At 41.5% G+C, this 14,929-nt stretch overlaps 1 protein-coding gene across 3 annotated transcripts in view; it reads left to right on the plus strand.

Annotated features, from left to right (window-relative positions):
- The window catches only part of MDN1 (midasin AAA ATPase 1), a 142,597-nt gene that overhangs the window by 94,401 nt on the left and 33,267 nt on the right, over window positions 1-14,929 (plus strand). For all 3 annotated transcript variants that reach the window (XM_015600356.2, XM_006926304.3, XM_025042707.1), the window contains exons 60-74: window positions 1,730-1,944; window positions 2,322-2,709; window positions 3,499-3,608; window positions 4,225-4,930; window positions 6,537-6,698; window positions 6,904-7,174; window positions 7,913-8,148; window positions 8,737-8,832; window positions 9,495-9,589; window positions 9,893-10,014; window positions 10,602-10,748; window positions 11,585-11,694; window positions 12,308-12,381; window positions 12,877-13,075; window positions 14,394-14,553. In XM_015600356.2, coding sequence (XP_015455842.1) covers window positions 1,730-1,944; window positions 2,322-2,709; window positions 3,499-3,608; window positions 4,225-4,930; window positions 6,537-6,698; window positions 6,904-7,174; window positions 7,913-8,148; window positions 8,737-8,832; window positions 9,495-9,589; window positions 9,893-10,014; window positions 10,602-10,748; window positions 11,585-11,694; window positions 12,308-12,381; window positions 12,877-13,075; window positions 14,394-14,553 — 3,091 coding nt within the window. The remainder of the gene's footprint in view (window positions 1-1,729; window positions 1,945-2,321; window positions 2,710-3,498; window positions 3,609-4,224; window positions 4,931-6,536; window positions 6,699-6,903; window positions 7,175-7,912; window positions 8,149-8,736; window positions 8,833-9,494; window positions 9,590-9,892; window positions 10,015-10,601; window positions 10,749-11,584; window positions 11,695-12,307; window positions 12,382-12,876; window positions 13,076-14,393; window positions 14,554-14,929) is intronic.

Here is a 14,929-nt window from a genome sequence, read left to right on the forward strand (position 1 = left end):
TATATACATATACAGTAGAATTCAGTAGAAATAACCACTCTTTGCTCCATATCTTGTTTAAATATATTTCTATATTAAATATATATGTAAACAGAAATATGATCACTGCTTTCGTTCACATAATACATCATGGAAACCTGTATCTGTTATTCCACCTTATTCTTTTTAAGGTATTCCTTCTTATGTGCTAGAATTTTTAAAATCACTTTTCTTATAAGTCTTGAGATTTCTTGCCTTTATTTCCCCCCCTTTTTTATAATAAACATACCTATGTCAACTACCCTTATATAAATCTTTGTCCTTTTGAGTATCTCTGTGCATATGTTTCAGGAACTAGAATTTAACCTTTGGTCAAAGTGTCTGCACAGTTAAAGAGATTTATAACTATTACCAGAATGTCTAGGCAGGCAGTTTTTGTTTTACTGTTTAAAACATGCTGGGAGCTGGTTAAAGGGGAGATCACAAAGTCCTGAATGATCACAGGAGGACTTGGGACTCGATCAGTTTCACACATTATCTATAAGGATGTATTTCTTTATAACCTCACCACACCAGATGTTATCAGCATTTTAAATTATTGCCAATTAAATGAGTACATTTTAATGTGTTTCTTTGATTATTTTTGAGATTGAAAATCATTATATATGTATGTATATTCATCCTTTTCATTTTTTCTCTGAATTTTCCAGTCATATTTATTGCCCATTTTATTTAAAAAAATAAAAAATCAGGTTGTTCATCATTTTATTATTGGTGATCTCTTTATGTATAATGGATATTAAACCTTTAACCCAACATATGGTTGGAAATGTATTTGTAGTGTTTTGTTGTCTCTAAAGTTTTATGTTTTTAAATATACTTGTCCTTTCCCACTTTCAGGCTTTGGTGTCATGCTTTTTTACAAAGTCTTTAATCACTATCTGTAGAGTTAAAAATCATTTGCCTATATTGCCTTCTATATTTTTGTTTTTGTTTCATATTTAAATCAATTTTATTGAGATATCTCGTTTTGTGGGGGTAGGCTTACAGATTTTTTATTTTATGCAAACAGTATATCTGAAAGCAGTATCACAGCACCATTTTTGACTAATTCATCTTTTCTACTGTCATTTGAAATGCCACCTCAGTTGTATACCTTATTCCCACAAATTATCATGGGTTTATTTTGGGGGGTCTTTTCTGTTCCATTGCTCTATCAAAATCGATTTCTTTATTGAAAAATATCTCTCAAAGCTCTTAGTGATAAACCTTATGGATCCCCAAGAGTTACATAGAGTATACAGTGTTGCCCATCATATGTGTTTGACCACCTAACTCTTTGCTGTGAACAGCTATTACTATGTCCCTGATGAGTAGTCCAATGAGCACAGGCTTGGCAAACTTTGTCCCTGGCTCTTGCCTTTGTCTTCCAACTTTTTCCGTGCCTTCAAGTCACCTTCCTGCAGTGTGTTCCTAACTCTACTGCAAGAATGATCTTCCTGATGCCCAGGATTGGGGGTTTTCTCCTGCATTACTAAAGCATCCATTACTCCTCATTCCTGGAGAATGGAGTTCATATTTCTTTAAGGGCTATTACCACATGACCCTATTCTGCCCTCCTGGTCCTGTCTCTGGTCCTAGCAACCTGAACCTCCTTATTCTCTTTTTTCTTTTTAAGGTGTCCAGTGTTGCTTGCTGAAATCCTTTTAGTTAATTTCTAAAAGTTACTTGACTCTTTTCCATCCATCAGGGCCCCGGCAGTCTCAGTAGAGCCGTGTTCTCCAAGTGCTGCTTTGAAGTCTTGACCAGCAGCTGCAGAACAAGTCCCTGGGATGTGAACGGCCTCCCTATCCTGTCCTCCTCACATGTCACCCTGGGAGAGTGGGTTGAGAGAGCCCAGCAGCTGCGGGACATCAGCTCAGTGCTTTGGACCAACATGGCTGTCCCTTCAGTAGCAGAGTTCAGGTATTCCCTCCTCCTGGGTAGACTGCAAAGCTCCTGTTGCTTCTCCAGAGCATGTAGCAGGGACTTCAATCAGAATTTGCTTCTGAAGTGGCTGGTTTGGTGAGTGAAGGCAAGGGTGTTTTCTGAATGGATCAGCAGGTTTTCAGACTGTGACAGAGGCTACCGTGAGCTGGCTGGCTTTTCTGTCAATTTTAAGCATAACTTGATCAAGAGGGTAATGCTTAAAAAGCCATATAAGATTACATGAGAATAGAAATTCTCTTGTAATTATTGGCAGTGCAGTTTGCCCTGTCATTTTTTTTGAAGGAATGATAGTGTGAGAAAGGAATGCTGTTTGATGCAATGTTAAGTCCTTAAGTGCTTCCTTGTCCCCACAGACATACGGATTCTCAGCTCCAGGGGCTGGTGCTATGCTGGCACCTGGCAGGCCTGGCAGAGCTGCTACCTGAGACCCGACGGCAGGAGTACATGCAGAACTGTGAGAGGCTGCTCTGTGGGGACAGCCAGGCCTTCCAGCATGTGGACCAGACTCTTGGGGACATGGCTGGACAGGTGGCACTGCCCAAAGAGCTGCTGTGCCTCTTGCTCACCTCCCTGCGCCTCTTGTTTGGGGGAGGGGAGGGTAAGCGGGACCTGCCTGAACCAGCCCGGCGCGGGAGCCTCTGGGTGAGCCTTGGCCTGCTCCAGATTCAGACATGGCTTCCTCAAGCACGCTTTGACCCTGCAGTGAAGAGGGAATACAAGCTCAAGTACGCTAAGAAAGAGGTATGGAGACAAGGGTTGGGAGTGTGGGCTCCATCCCTGACTGGCTGGGTTTCCTTAGTATATTCGTTCTTTTATTCCTTATTGGTTGCTCAGAGCATCAAAAGGATGATTTTGCATAAGCTGCCCTTTGACTTTTCAGGGGTGTGTTCTAAAGACTGCATTTTTCTCTATGAGAGTTCCTCTCAGTAGGCTCAGGCATGGGGAGTGGCCCTTCCTAAGGTTCTGATATATCTGCCAATAGGCCATGCAGGGGAGAGGGCACAATAGTAAAACACCTGCGGCACTGCCAGAGAGAGAGAGAGCAGTATTCTTCACTATCCAAACTCCCTCTCCCTGAACTAAGTTTTGGGTGTTTGAATTTGGATAAGTTCTTTAAATATAGTATTCCTCAGGTTTTGAACTTTTGGTGTTTGTCATCCAAAATTCAAGAGTCAGGCAGATTCAGGTCGTATGGGTAGCCCTTGCTATTTGAACTTCTGGTCAAACCCAGGAACTGAATATATAAAGACAGTGACATACTAGTTCTGTATTTTGAAAAAGGGAAAATTGTATTATATGGGAGAAGGGCCAAGCTGCTCTAGCAGAGTCTCAGAAGTTCAGCGATGTAAATATAGTGTTTTCCACCTAACTACTTTGAGGTGAATGGTCAAGATTAGTGGAGCAGAGACCTCTGCCCTTGGGTCATTCAGGAACCAGGGTCTTTCCATCCAGTTGCTCTACCCCGCTGAGCATTGTCCTCTCAGGTATGGTCCTAACTGGGCAAAGCAGACCAGCTTCTCTTTCCATTAGTTACACCAGCTGCAGTGCGAGTGGAAGACTCGAAACCTCTTGTCCCAGCTACAAACTGGAAGAGACCTGGAAGATGAAGTCATTAGCAGTTACTCTCATCCTCACATCAGGTAACACAATAGAGTGATTATTTGTTTTGAGGGTTGTAGACTTTCCTTTTAAAAGAGACATTTTGAGGTTTGTAATGTAATTACAGTGTTAACAGAGGTGATGGTATACATCTCTGAACTATATTAGCAATTACATCCCAAAGCCAAAGCCATGGTTATAGTCAGGAAAAAGATATGCTCTGTGAAAGGAGCAGGGAGGACTCACATGGGGCCAAGAGGGTTGAAACCAGAACTTATTTTCAGTATGCATGATGATGTACACTGTGTGGGTCTGTTGCCTTGGGGAATACTGTACAGTGTAGTGGATTCTGAGTTCCAGTTCTGTCCCTGCCCTTTGGCTTTAGACCTTGAGTATACCACTAATGCCTTTAAGCTTCAGTGTCCACATCTGTAAAAGAAGGATAATAGTATCTACCTCAGTGAGTCGTGATGAGCATTTGATGAGATATGCATCTAAATTGCTTAACATCATGTGCGGCATGTGGTAAATGCTCTCTATTATCAGTTTTCATGTAGTTGTCAATATTATCATCATTCTATTTTCTGGAGGGCTCAGCCTAGATTTTTTGCTCTTTTGACAGAATTTGACAGAGTTACTGTGTTGATTTCCCTTTAGATTGCTTCACCAAAGAATTGATCAGCTGGAGAATTTAATCTGCAGCCTGTCAAAGAAGCAGGCCTTTAGACCCCAGCTGCCTGTATATGAGTCCCTGTTGCAGGAGATCCACCACTATGTCACCAGCATTGCCAAGGCCCCTGCTGTTCAAGATCTGCTCACAAGGCTCCTGCAGGCCCTCCACATAGATGGGCCTCGATCTGCCCAGGTGGCCCAGAACCTTCTGAAGGAGGAGGTCTCCTGGCAGCAGTCGCACCACCAGTTCAGGAAGCGGCTGGCTGAAGAGTACGCCCTGTATCCAGACTCTGTGGCCCCACTGCAGGCATCCATTTTGCAGCTGCAGCATGGCATGAGGCTGGTGGCGTCTGAGGTCCACGCCTCACTCCACAGCAGCATGGTCTGTGCAGACGGGCTGGATGCCCTGGCCACATCTCTGTTGGCTTTCCCATCAGTGGGCCCTACCTTCCCCACCTACTATGCTCATGCAGATGCCTTGTGCTCAGTGAAGTCAGAGGAGGTTCTGCGAGGACTTGGGAAGTTGATCCTCAAGTGCTCAGGAGGAAAGGAACTGGAAGGCGAGGGCCAGAAACTCTGCCTCACCCGAGAACAGCTGTTGATGAACGCCCTTCTTTACCTGCGCTCCCATGTGCTGTGCAAGGGAGAGCTGGACCAGAGGGCCCTGCAGCTCTTCAGACATGTGTGCCAGGTAAGCCTGACTTTGGGGGTCCTGCCCCGACCCTTCCTTCTGAAGAAAGCTGGGAGCACAGTCGGGGCGATTGCAGGACTGTGGTGATGCCCAGTGTTCATAGAGGCAGTGTGGTTAGTGAGTGGAAAGCTAGTGTCTATTCCTTTTTTTCCTATTTAACTGTCAGGTTTAGGGACCTTCGTCCCTCAATTTTTAAGAGATTTAAAATATTAACCCTTTTCTCTGAGTTGCACACCAGAGATAGTTTGTTGGTTGTCTTTTGACTTTGTTTATGGTGGCTTTTGCTATGTAATTTTGTCAACTTTTATTAATATGAAAAAATAACTTTTTTTTTCCTTTACCAACAGAAGCAACTTGTTCTCATTTTAGACAATTAGACAAAATAATATTAGCAAAGATTATTATATTTTACCAAACTGTGTTAACATATTAGTGTATTTCATTCTACGCTTGCTTCTTTGTGTATATTTATTTGTAAGTGTATGTCTTTGACATTCTAAATTTATTATAAGTCATTTGTCCCAGTGGTTTACAAATCGTTTTTAATAGTAGAACTAAAAAATAAAAATTTTTAAATTTTTTATTTCTAAAAAATAAAAACCTTAACATAATGACCTGATATTTAACTGATAAAAGAGCTGCTCTGGTTGAGAACACTTCTATCCTGTCCATGGTTCCTGAGACTGGTCCTTAAATCTCTAGAGTTCTACAAACCAATAATTAAGTCCATTCTTTTTTATAACTTTTAGAAAGCTAATAGCATATGGTGATTATTTTTCCCCATAATTGTGGTATTTTTTCAGCTGCATCATATTTAGCAACTTTCCTAGTTTTCTATTGTATGTGTATGATGTAAGTAATTTAATTTCTCATAATTGAACATTTATATGTTTGTATGTAATTTTTTTGCTGTCTTGGAAAAAAAAAAACACCACCATAAATAGTCTTATAAGTAGGTCTTCGGGTCTAGCAAGCAAAATTGCTGAGACAAAGATTTAACTGCTTAGACTTTTAATACAAATTATCTTACTAACTGGGAGATGCTCATTTCCTCAGTCCTCATCAATATTCTGTGGTGTCTTTAATTTATACCTTTGCCATTTTAAGGACCTAAAATCTTAGAGGTAGAAGGGAATTTAAGTGTTGTCTACACAAAACTAAGACATAGCCTAGTTTTGCCTTATTGGTGCCCCTCACCCACCCTGAATCCCTGGGGCCAGTTCCTTAAGGTGTCAGCCAAGTGCAGTCTGAATCACACTCCCACACTGCCGGCCCTGACTCTGTCCTTAGAGCAAAGCACTATTAACTCTTGACAGGAAGTTCCCATTAGCTCTACTGTAGCAAGTGTTTATGCCTGTGAAAATGTAACACCTACAGCAAGGGGGAATTTAGGAACCTTGGATTGCTACAGATGCACAGTTTGAAAACAAAGCCCATTTGCTCTGAGTTACCTGGAATGAGTTTCTTGGATGTTGGCATGTATTTATTTCTGAACCATGATACTTTTGTTTTCATGAGAAATTAAGAAGTACAAAGTCTTCCTTTTTTTCATCGCAAATGCCCCAGCAAGGCAAATAAGCTTCCTTCTGAATGCATGACTTTTCAGGAAATCATCAATGAGTGGGATGAACAGGAACGCATAGCCCAAGAGAAGGCTGAGCAGGAGAGCAGCTTGTACAGATACAGAAGCAGGAACTCTAGGACAGCCCTGAGCGAGGAGGAGGAGGAAGAACGGGAGTTCAGAAAGCATTTCCCACTGCATAAAGAGGTCAGGGTTTGTTTTGCAATGAATTCCCTTGATAACACACACATTCCCTTCCAATGATTTTGTAATCTTTTTACAAAGATTAGCACATATAAGTTGCTACCTCATTTTCTTGATTATTCACACTCCATCTTTTCCCCTTCCTTTTAGTCAGATTAGAATTGGATTATGATTTTTAAAAGTTCGATTGCTCTAATGTTATTTATAGGACTTTGCAGATATTTTGGTAGAACCAACACTAGACGAGACGAGAACTTCAGATGCACAAGAAGAAACAGCAGCTGCAGACCCTGCCGTCTTCTCCATGAGCTCCATGCAGGCAGTGATGCTGATTCACCAGCAGCTATGTCTCAACTTTGCTCGGTCCCTCTGGTACCAACAGACTGTGCCACCACATGAGGCAAAGCATTATCTCAGCCTGTTTTTGGCTTGCTATCAGACTGGGGCATCTCTTGTGACACACTTCTACCCACTGATGGGTATGGCCGTTTACTTCTGTTATATTCTTGGGAAATCAAAATGAATAGATGTGATTGCTACTTCTGAAACAATGAAAACTATTACATCTCTATTTCTGCTAGATTTCTTATTGATGGAATTTTCTTAGTTTAAAGGACTTAAGCTAATTCAAAATAATTGACTTAAAATCCTGCAGTAAAGATGGATTTTCATCATTTGAATACTTTGAGATAAAGAGATTAAGAAAATAAGGATATGGACTTAGTTTAAATGGTTTTGTTCTTCAGCATTATTTCCAATTTGCCTCTAATAGCTTTTCAGATGAAATCATGTATTCCTGGGAGCAACCTGGTAACTCAGAAATTAATCTCACAGAATATGGTTGATGCAGTTTTTTTCCATGACCTCATGAGTTATTCTATGCAAGTAGGAAGGAAGCTTTAAATTTCATTTCTACCTACCAAGAACAGCTACAGTACCTGGGAATTTGAATCTTTCAAACCAAATTCTGTACCCTCTCCTGATTTCATCCAAACAGTATCCAAGTTCCTCTGTATATCTTAGAAACTTGGATTTTTGTGGTTGGTGCTGTATTAGGGTCAGAGTCATCTAGGTCTCTGTTGCTTTGGGGTGAAGGACATTAATATCTACTTCATTAGTTCTAGTAGTTCATTATTTTCAAACAATTCTAACATGTTTCTAACTTGATAGATCAGCTTACTGAGTCCACTGACTTTACTGTGACGTTAACTTTACAGGAGTTGAGCTGAATGACCAACTCTTAGGCAGCCAACTTTTGGCCTGCACTCTCTCCCATAACACTCTCTTTGGGGAGGCGACCTCAGACCTGATAGTGAAGCCTGATGGGCCCTATGACTTCTACCAGCACCCCAATGTCCCAGAAGCACGGCATTGTCAACCTGTGCTTCAGAGTTTCTCAGAGGCTGTCAGTCGGCTCCTGCAGGATTGGCCAGAACACCCGGCGCTTGAGCAGGTAGGGCAGCTGTTGAGGAGGGGGCACTGAGGACGTGGCCTCTTGCCATCTTTGGTGGGCATTCACTTATACATTTGAACATATGAACAAAGGTTTACAGAATTCCAGTTCAGTGAGACATTATTCACTTACTACAGGATGAACATACCAGTTTGTATTGCTGCTGTTTGCGTGACGTTTAGGATTCCACTGATTTTATTTGTTGGTTGAGGGGTTGCTTTTCACATATCAGAATGCTGCCGTGTTCTGTTTATTCACACCTAAACATACTTGCAAAGACCTGGCCTTTTCAAGATTGGCAGTTTTAACTCAGACCTTGTTCTGTGGCCTTTAGCCAATTTTGTAATAACTCTTATAACAGAGTAATAAGAGTAATTATCAAACTCAATCTTATTTCCAGAGTAGTATAGCAGATAAAATGTTTATCTCAGATCTAGAGCCCTAGAAATTTCATCCACAGCTTTCACACATGCTTGTGAAGCAGGGCCTTTAGGTAAAACTTTCAGGGAGGCCTCTCTTTCAGTACCCTGTGACTTTAGGTGATTGATATTGCCATGGAGATACCCAAATCTTTTCTTCCACCTGCAGCTGCTGGTTGTAATGGACAGAATTCGTAGTTTCCCACTTTCCAGCCCCATTTCAAAGTTCCTGAATGGCTTAGAGATCCTTCTGGCAAAGGCACAGGTATGATTGATTCCCCCTGTCTCTCTCATTTTAGTTTGTAGTTAATTGAAAAGATTATTTTTTGGCGCCTTTATTGTTAGAGGGACATAAAATTATAGTTTGGGTTAGAAAAGGATAAACCTCCGTAGTTTCTCTGGCATGGGATCAGATCATTGCAATTGAAGCCATTATCTCTGTGGGGCACATGAGGGACCTAGCTGCCTCACTCACCTGTTCTCAGGGTGGGACACAGCATCCATTGGTACTGAGGGCTCTCTGCCAAGACTTTAGGGGGGCCTTCAGACCAGCATAGTGCCTGCACATTGTTCCCCTCAGTCTTCTCACAGCCTCTCAAGTAGCCGGTGCTTCCCCGTTTATCATAGTAGGGCTCTGGACTTTGGAGGGGTTACTTGACTAACAATAGGAGTTCAGACTCAGGTCTGCAGATCCTATGCTTTGTCTGCCTCTAAACTTGGCTCTGCTGGAGTTCTGTCAGGTGACCAGAAAGAACTTGAAGCTGGGTATATAGGATGTAAACACATTACTGCTATTGGTAAATTAGCATAAAAGTTGTTTAAGGACCTAGTGGTCTTCATGCAAGAAAAATTCAGGATGTTCCTGAGGGAGGAGGAGATTAAGGGATTGAATAACGGCCATAGTAAATTTTATCTTTGTTTCTTTAGGATTGGGAGGAGAATGCAAGCCGAGCTCTGTCTCTGCGGAAGCACCTTGATGTTGTCAGTCAGATGATCATTCGTTGGCGTAAACTGGAGCTGAAGTAAGCAATACATTTGTCATTTCCCTTCCTGACCTTATGTTGCAGGGACATTCGTCTTTTGATAGTTTGTTTCTTCAGAGTTTATGTACTACAGCAGTTAGAGAATGTGCTTTTTAGTCATTAATCGCAGAGTTAAAAGTCGAGCATTAAAATGACCTTAGTAGAGACCAGATGACAGCACACCTTCCTGAGGCAGCAGACTGGGAGTCTTCCCCATCTCCATTTAGCTTCCGCTTCTGTGGTTTCATATATTTCAATTGGATTTTTTTAAATGCTTCCTTGGCCTCTTCTCTCGTATTTCAGCTGCTGGTGTATGAGTTTGGATAATACCATGAAGCGCCACACTGAGAAATCCACCAAGCACTGGTTCTCCATCTATCAGATGCTTGAGAAGCACATGCAGGAACAAACAGAAGAGCAGGAAGGTAACACCTATCAGTAAATTCCTTGCTTGTTTAGAGGTTACAAGCTAAACTTAGAGTGCTGCAAAGTGTGGGATTTACCTGCATCCATGTCCCCTCCTGCCACTGCTTTCACATAGGATGCGTCATTTGACTTCATGGTATCCCCAAGAGATCAGCCAAGAAAGCTGTGTAGTTCTTAATAACAAAAGTCAGGTTCAGGTGACTTGTTTATAGTCTAGAAGTTGGCCATAAGATTAGGTTTCCTTATTCTCTGTTTCCATGAGACAAGTCAAAGAGAACATTGCTTTCTTGGTAGGTAGCAGTTAACATGCTTGCATTAAAAGTGTTTCATTTCATACTTAGAGCAAGCACCTCATAATTCAGTTTCATAATTTGCTATGAGTGCATTTAACACACACCCTGAGTGCAGCTGATGTTTTTAAATCAGTTTAGAACTAAGCACAGTCCTTGCTTCAAAGCTTCCCTTTAATTGTGATCTCCACTGGACTGCCATCTCTCAGTGTATCCCATAGTATATTGCATGCAAGTTACGAATAGGAAGTGATGGTTGCAGGCCCATATATCTTACCTTCTTTGAATCTCTGAAGATGACAAACAGATGACCCTGATGTTGCTGGTCAGCACATTACAAGCATTTATTGAAGGATCCTCCATTGGAGAATTCCATGTACGACTTCAGATGTTACTGGTTTTCCATTGTCATGTCTTGCTGATGCCACAAGTCGAAGGAAAGGGTAAGGGGATAAATACATGTATTTTTTCTTTGTATATGTATTTTTTTTCTTTACTTTTATACTGCACTGTTAAAATGGGTTAGACTTTGAATTCTCCACATGACACGGGTTATCTTGTTGCATACCAAGTTTTAAACTAGATACTTTTAGTCATCTTTTACTTTAGTGTGATTCATATTAGGTATAGAGAAAAATGTTCAAAGTGAAGTACAGACTGGTTATCAATGAAGAACTAACTAGTGAACTCTGGCAGAGGTAAGCTGCCAGATGCAGATCTCAGGAACTGGCATGTTGAGGCACCACATCTTTCTGTCTAGACAGTGTGTATGTCCTGTTAAGCTTCTACTTGATCCAGGCCATTATCAGGTCCTTTGATCTAGTGAGAATGCTGCCGCATATCAAGTAAACTCCTACTGTCAATTACTATCCCCAATTACAGGGATAAAACTGTCACTGAAATGAGTATAGATTGTATGTGAATGAGTAGTCAAGGCGAGTCTCTTGATATGTCATCTTTTAAAAACAGGCTCAGTGTCTGCTGATTTTACAATATGATTCGGAGAAAGGGTTTAAAATTGTGAGATCAGCAGAATGTCTAAGTATGACATCTTTAAGAACAAATGTACAACAAAAAAATTGACTACAGGCTGAAAAAAGTAGTGTTAACAGCCTGCATCTCTAGGAACTGCTAAATTCAGACAGACTCCCTAGTGAGCCTGTGGAATGCTGTGCTGTAATCTCATAGCCCTAACATCTCTGAAATGTGAAACCCACAGGTGGTGTCAGTAGCACATGCAGCAAGTGTGGTGTTTTTGTTTCCTTTTCATTTCTTCCAGATTCACTTTGCAGTGTTCTATGGAATTTGTACCATTATTACAAGCAATTCTTTGACCGGGTCCAGGACAAAATTGCAGAACTTCGTTCCCCGCTAGAAAAAGAACTTAAAGTAAGATGAACAACTGTCATGATCACTCTTGGGAGAACACAATCAGCAAATTCTTTTTATTTAGTTCTGTTCTTTTATCCATTTAACAATGAGGCAGGGAGCTCTGGGGAATGGAGAAGAGCATTGCAACTTCCAAGTAGGATGCCAAGATTTACATTTTGTGGCATTGGCTTCCTTGCTTAGCTGGCCAAGTATGTGTGAGGTTTGTGGGGTGGCCCCTGTCAAAGGCTCCTCAAGAAGATTGCCGCAGATGTCTGTTAGTGCTTGCTTCCCTGGTCTTGCCCAGGCTCATCTTCCACCTCAGCACCATCTATGTGCCATTGAGATGCCATAGGGAAGGAAGACCCTCTCTGAAACTTTCAGTGGTTGTGGAACCAACCCTGATATAAGCTGGAGTACATGTCAAGTGACCTGTTGATTGTAGTAGCACTCTTTTTTGATTTCTTTGAGACAAACATATGGTTCTTTTTTAGACTTGTTTAGTTGTTCACTGACACACAGTCCTGAGTTTGGGATGGAGTGGGCTCTGGTCTTTGGCAGACAGATGATCTAGAAAGAAATAGATTGACTCCAGGTTCATATATACATTCCTTGAGCTTTGTTTATCTTATAGGAATTTGTTAAGATATCCAAGTGGAATGATGTCAGCTTCTGGTCCATTAAACAGTCTGTGGAAAAGACACACAGGTAATTCATCTTTTAAAACTGGGAGTGACCAAAGCTCAGCATTTTTCAAATGGTAGGCAGCAAGACTACATTCTTAAAATGGCCTAACTTAATGCTACCGTGAACTTAACTATAAAACGCTAGATCGTTTCGGTGTGGCTTTTTAGCACCACCCCCTACTACCCAAAGCGGAGTCTACTTGCACGCAGACTTGATGTGCCTTGAGGTATAGCAGGCTGTGTACTATGAAAGGGTCTGCCACCTACTAGCTGTTTTACCTTGAGTAAAGTGATCCTACTATTCTCGACTTTAGTTTTTTCTTCTTGAAAAGGGAGATGACAATACCTGCTATACTTTTTTATTTTTTTTTTAAATAAGATGATTATGAGTGTCCAAGGAGTCCATCGTATACATAAAGTACAGGTTTTTAAGTTAGGTGAGCACACATTATGATGCCATTTTTACATTTCCTCACTTTCATCAATTTTTTTTGCTCCCTATCTCTGTCGTTACCAGGACCCTCTTTAAATTCATGAAGAAATTTGAGGCTGTCCTGAGTGAACCCTGCCGGTCATCCTTGGTAGAAAGTGACAAGGAAGAACAGCCTGACTTATTGCTACAGTCAACAGAAGCAGCCACAAGTGAGATGTCCCCTATTCAGAGTCTGAACAAGGCACTGAGGGAGACCCTGTTAGCCCGGCCGGTGGCCTTGCAGGTACTAGCTTGTTGATTAGTGTTTGCTTATTCTTGGGCTAGTCAAATGGGATCTATGCTTTCTGTGTGAGGAATGTTCTTAGAACTGGGCAAGGAAGTGCCTTTGAACTTTTGCTCTTTGACCATATACAGCATTTTTTTTGTCTGCCCGACCCTGCTGCCAATAAGACAAAAAGCATGGATCTTGGTGCTGAAAGTTTAATGTTAGCCTATGGGAAATAGGTGTTGTGCTCACCTGTGGACATACCTTTTTACCTATGACAAAAGATTTGAAGCATCAGTGTAAGCATATGCCATTGAAGCTGACTTTGGGTACTACCATGTGATGAAGCTGCTACAGAGGGAGTGATATGTTAGTTTGTAGTGGTTGACCATGGTGTAAATACTGTCATAGCCTGTTTCAAGCATCAACAGTTAAAAACTGGCTTGCAAAATTCAAGAAAATTTAACAGTCATGGAGACTTTGGATGAGCAGGGCTGTTACAGGATGGGCGTTCCTGCTTTATATCCTTGGGTGTAGGGAGCTCTGGGAGTGGAGGTACACACCTCAAGAGAGTAATCACTTTTGCCTTATTGCTGTACTTCCCACCTTTGGTCTCTAGAGTTAGCAATGGAGTTCCTCGAGCTATATTTAACATTTTAATAGCACAGAAAGTGTAACGTAAATTGAGCATATAGTCATGATTTGGCTCTACACATAAGATGGCTGCCAAGTTTATTTATATTTTTTGCTTGTATTTGTCAGCTCACTGTTTCTGTCATACTGATCAAAAATTTTAACTTGCTATTGATGACAGTAAAGGAATTTCAGGGGAAGAAAATGGACGAAAGCTTTCCCCTTCATCTACTAGCTGGGTTTTTGATATATGAACAGGAAGCAGAGGGTGGGGAGAGATGGTAGTAGAAGTAGGATTTGGTGGATCAGTTTATCTTTGCTGTGTGTCAGAGAAACAGTGCAGCAGGCACCTCAAAGGTGGCAGTTACATTATTTATTCTGCTACATTCCGAAACTAAAACTGGAGTCTCTTTGTGGATAGCACAGAAAGCATTGCTAGAGGTCGAGTGTGGGGGTCCTTTACTACTGTGATCTCATGTGGAGCAGCAATACAGTTTTCTAAATTTCCACGGTACATGTCTGTTTTAATTTTGGTGATGCTACATTTGTTCTTGTGAGACTTCAGAGATGGTGAGAAAAGAATGTATTATTTGATGAACTAGATATGTGTGGAGGGGTGCAGCATTTAAATCTAGCACCTGTGCAGGCGAGTTTTGTTACTGTTGCTCTTGGCGGGAAGACTGACCTATGCTCTGTCTTGTAGACCACAGTTCCGGAGCAGGGTCAGGGTGCTCCTTTCCCCTCCGAAGGGGAGCTTCTGTGTCGCCTGCCAAAGCTCCTGAAACGAATGAGGAAGATGTGCCTGACTCTCATGAAGGAAAGCCGCCTCCCTCACTTAGTAGAAGGCCTCGATCAATTCACCGGTGGGTGTCAGCATCCAGGGGCAAGGGTGGGGTTTCTCACTCTTTTTCCCCAGTGGCCTGGGAGGGCTGGGTATTTGTCACCTATGTCCTTTTTTGACATCTTGAATATTGTTGAGCAGTTAATAGAATAAGCAAGTGGACTAAAACGCAGTAAAGCCCAGACATAGGAGCCAACTGAGATTATATAACAGATAATTTTTATCTCGTCTTCCTCTCATGTAGTGCTATGTTATGCCATTTTCTACAACAAGCTTTTCTATATCAGCTCTTATTGGTTAGGGTAAAGAGTAAAGGAGGATGGAGATGGATTTCCCAGGGTCCAAGCTGTCCTCACCTTCTAAAATGTTGTCTCTCTTGAGTTTAAAAAAAAAAAAAA

Source organism: Pteropus alecto, unplaced genomic scaffold (assembly GCF_000325575.1).
Source record: "Pteropus alecto unplaced genomic scaffold, ASM32557v1 scaffold7, whole genome shotgun sequence".
Taxonomy (NCBI): domain Eukaryota; kingdom Metazoa; phylum Chordata; class Mammalia; order Chiroptera; family Pteropodidae; genus Pteropus; species Pteropus alecto.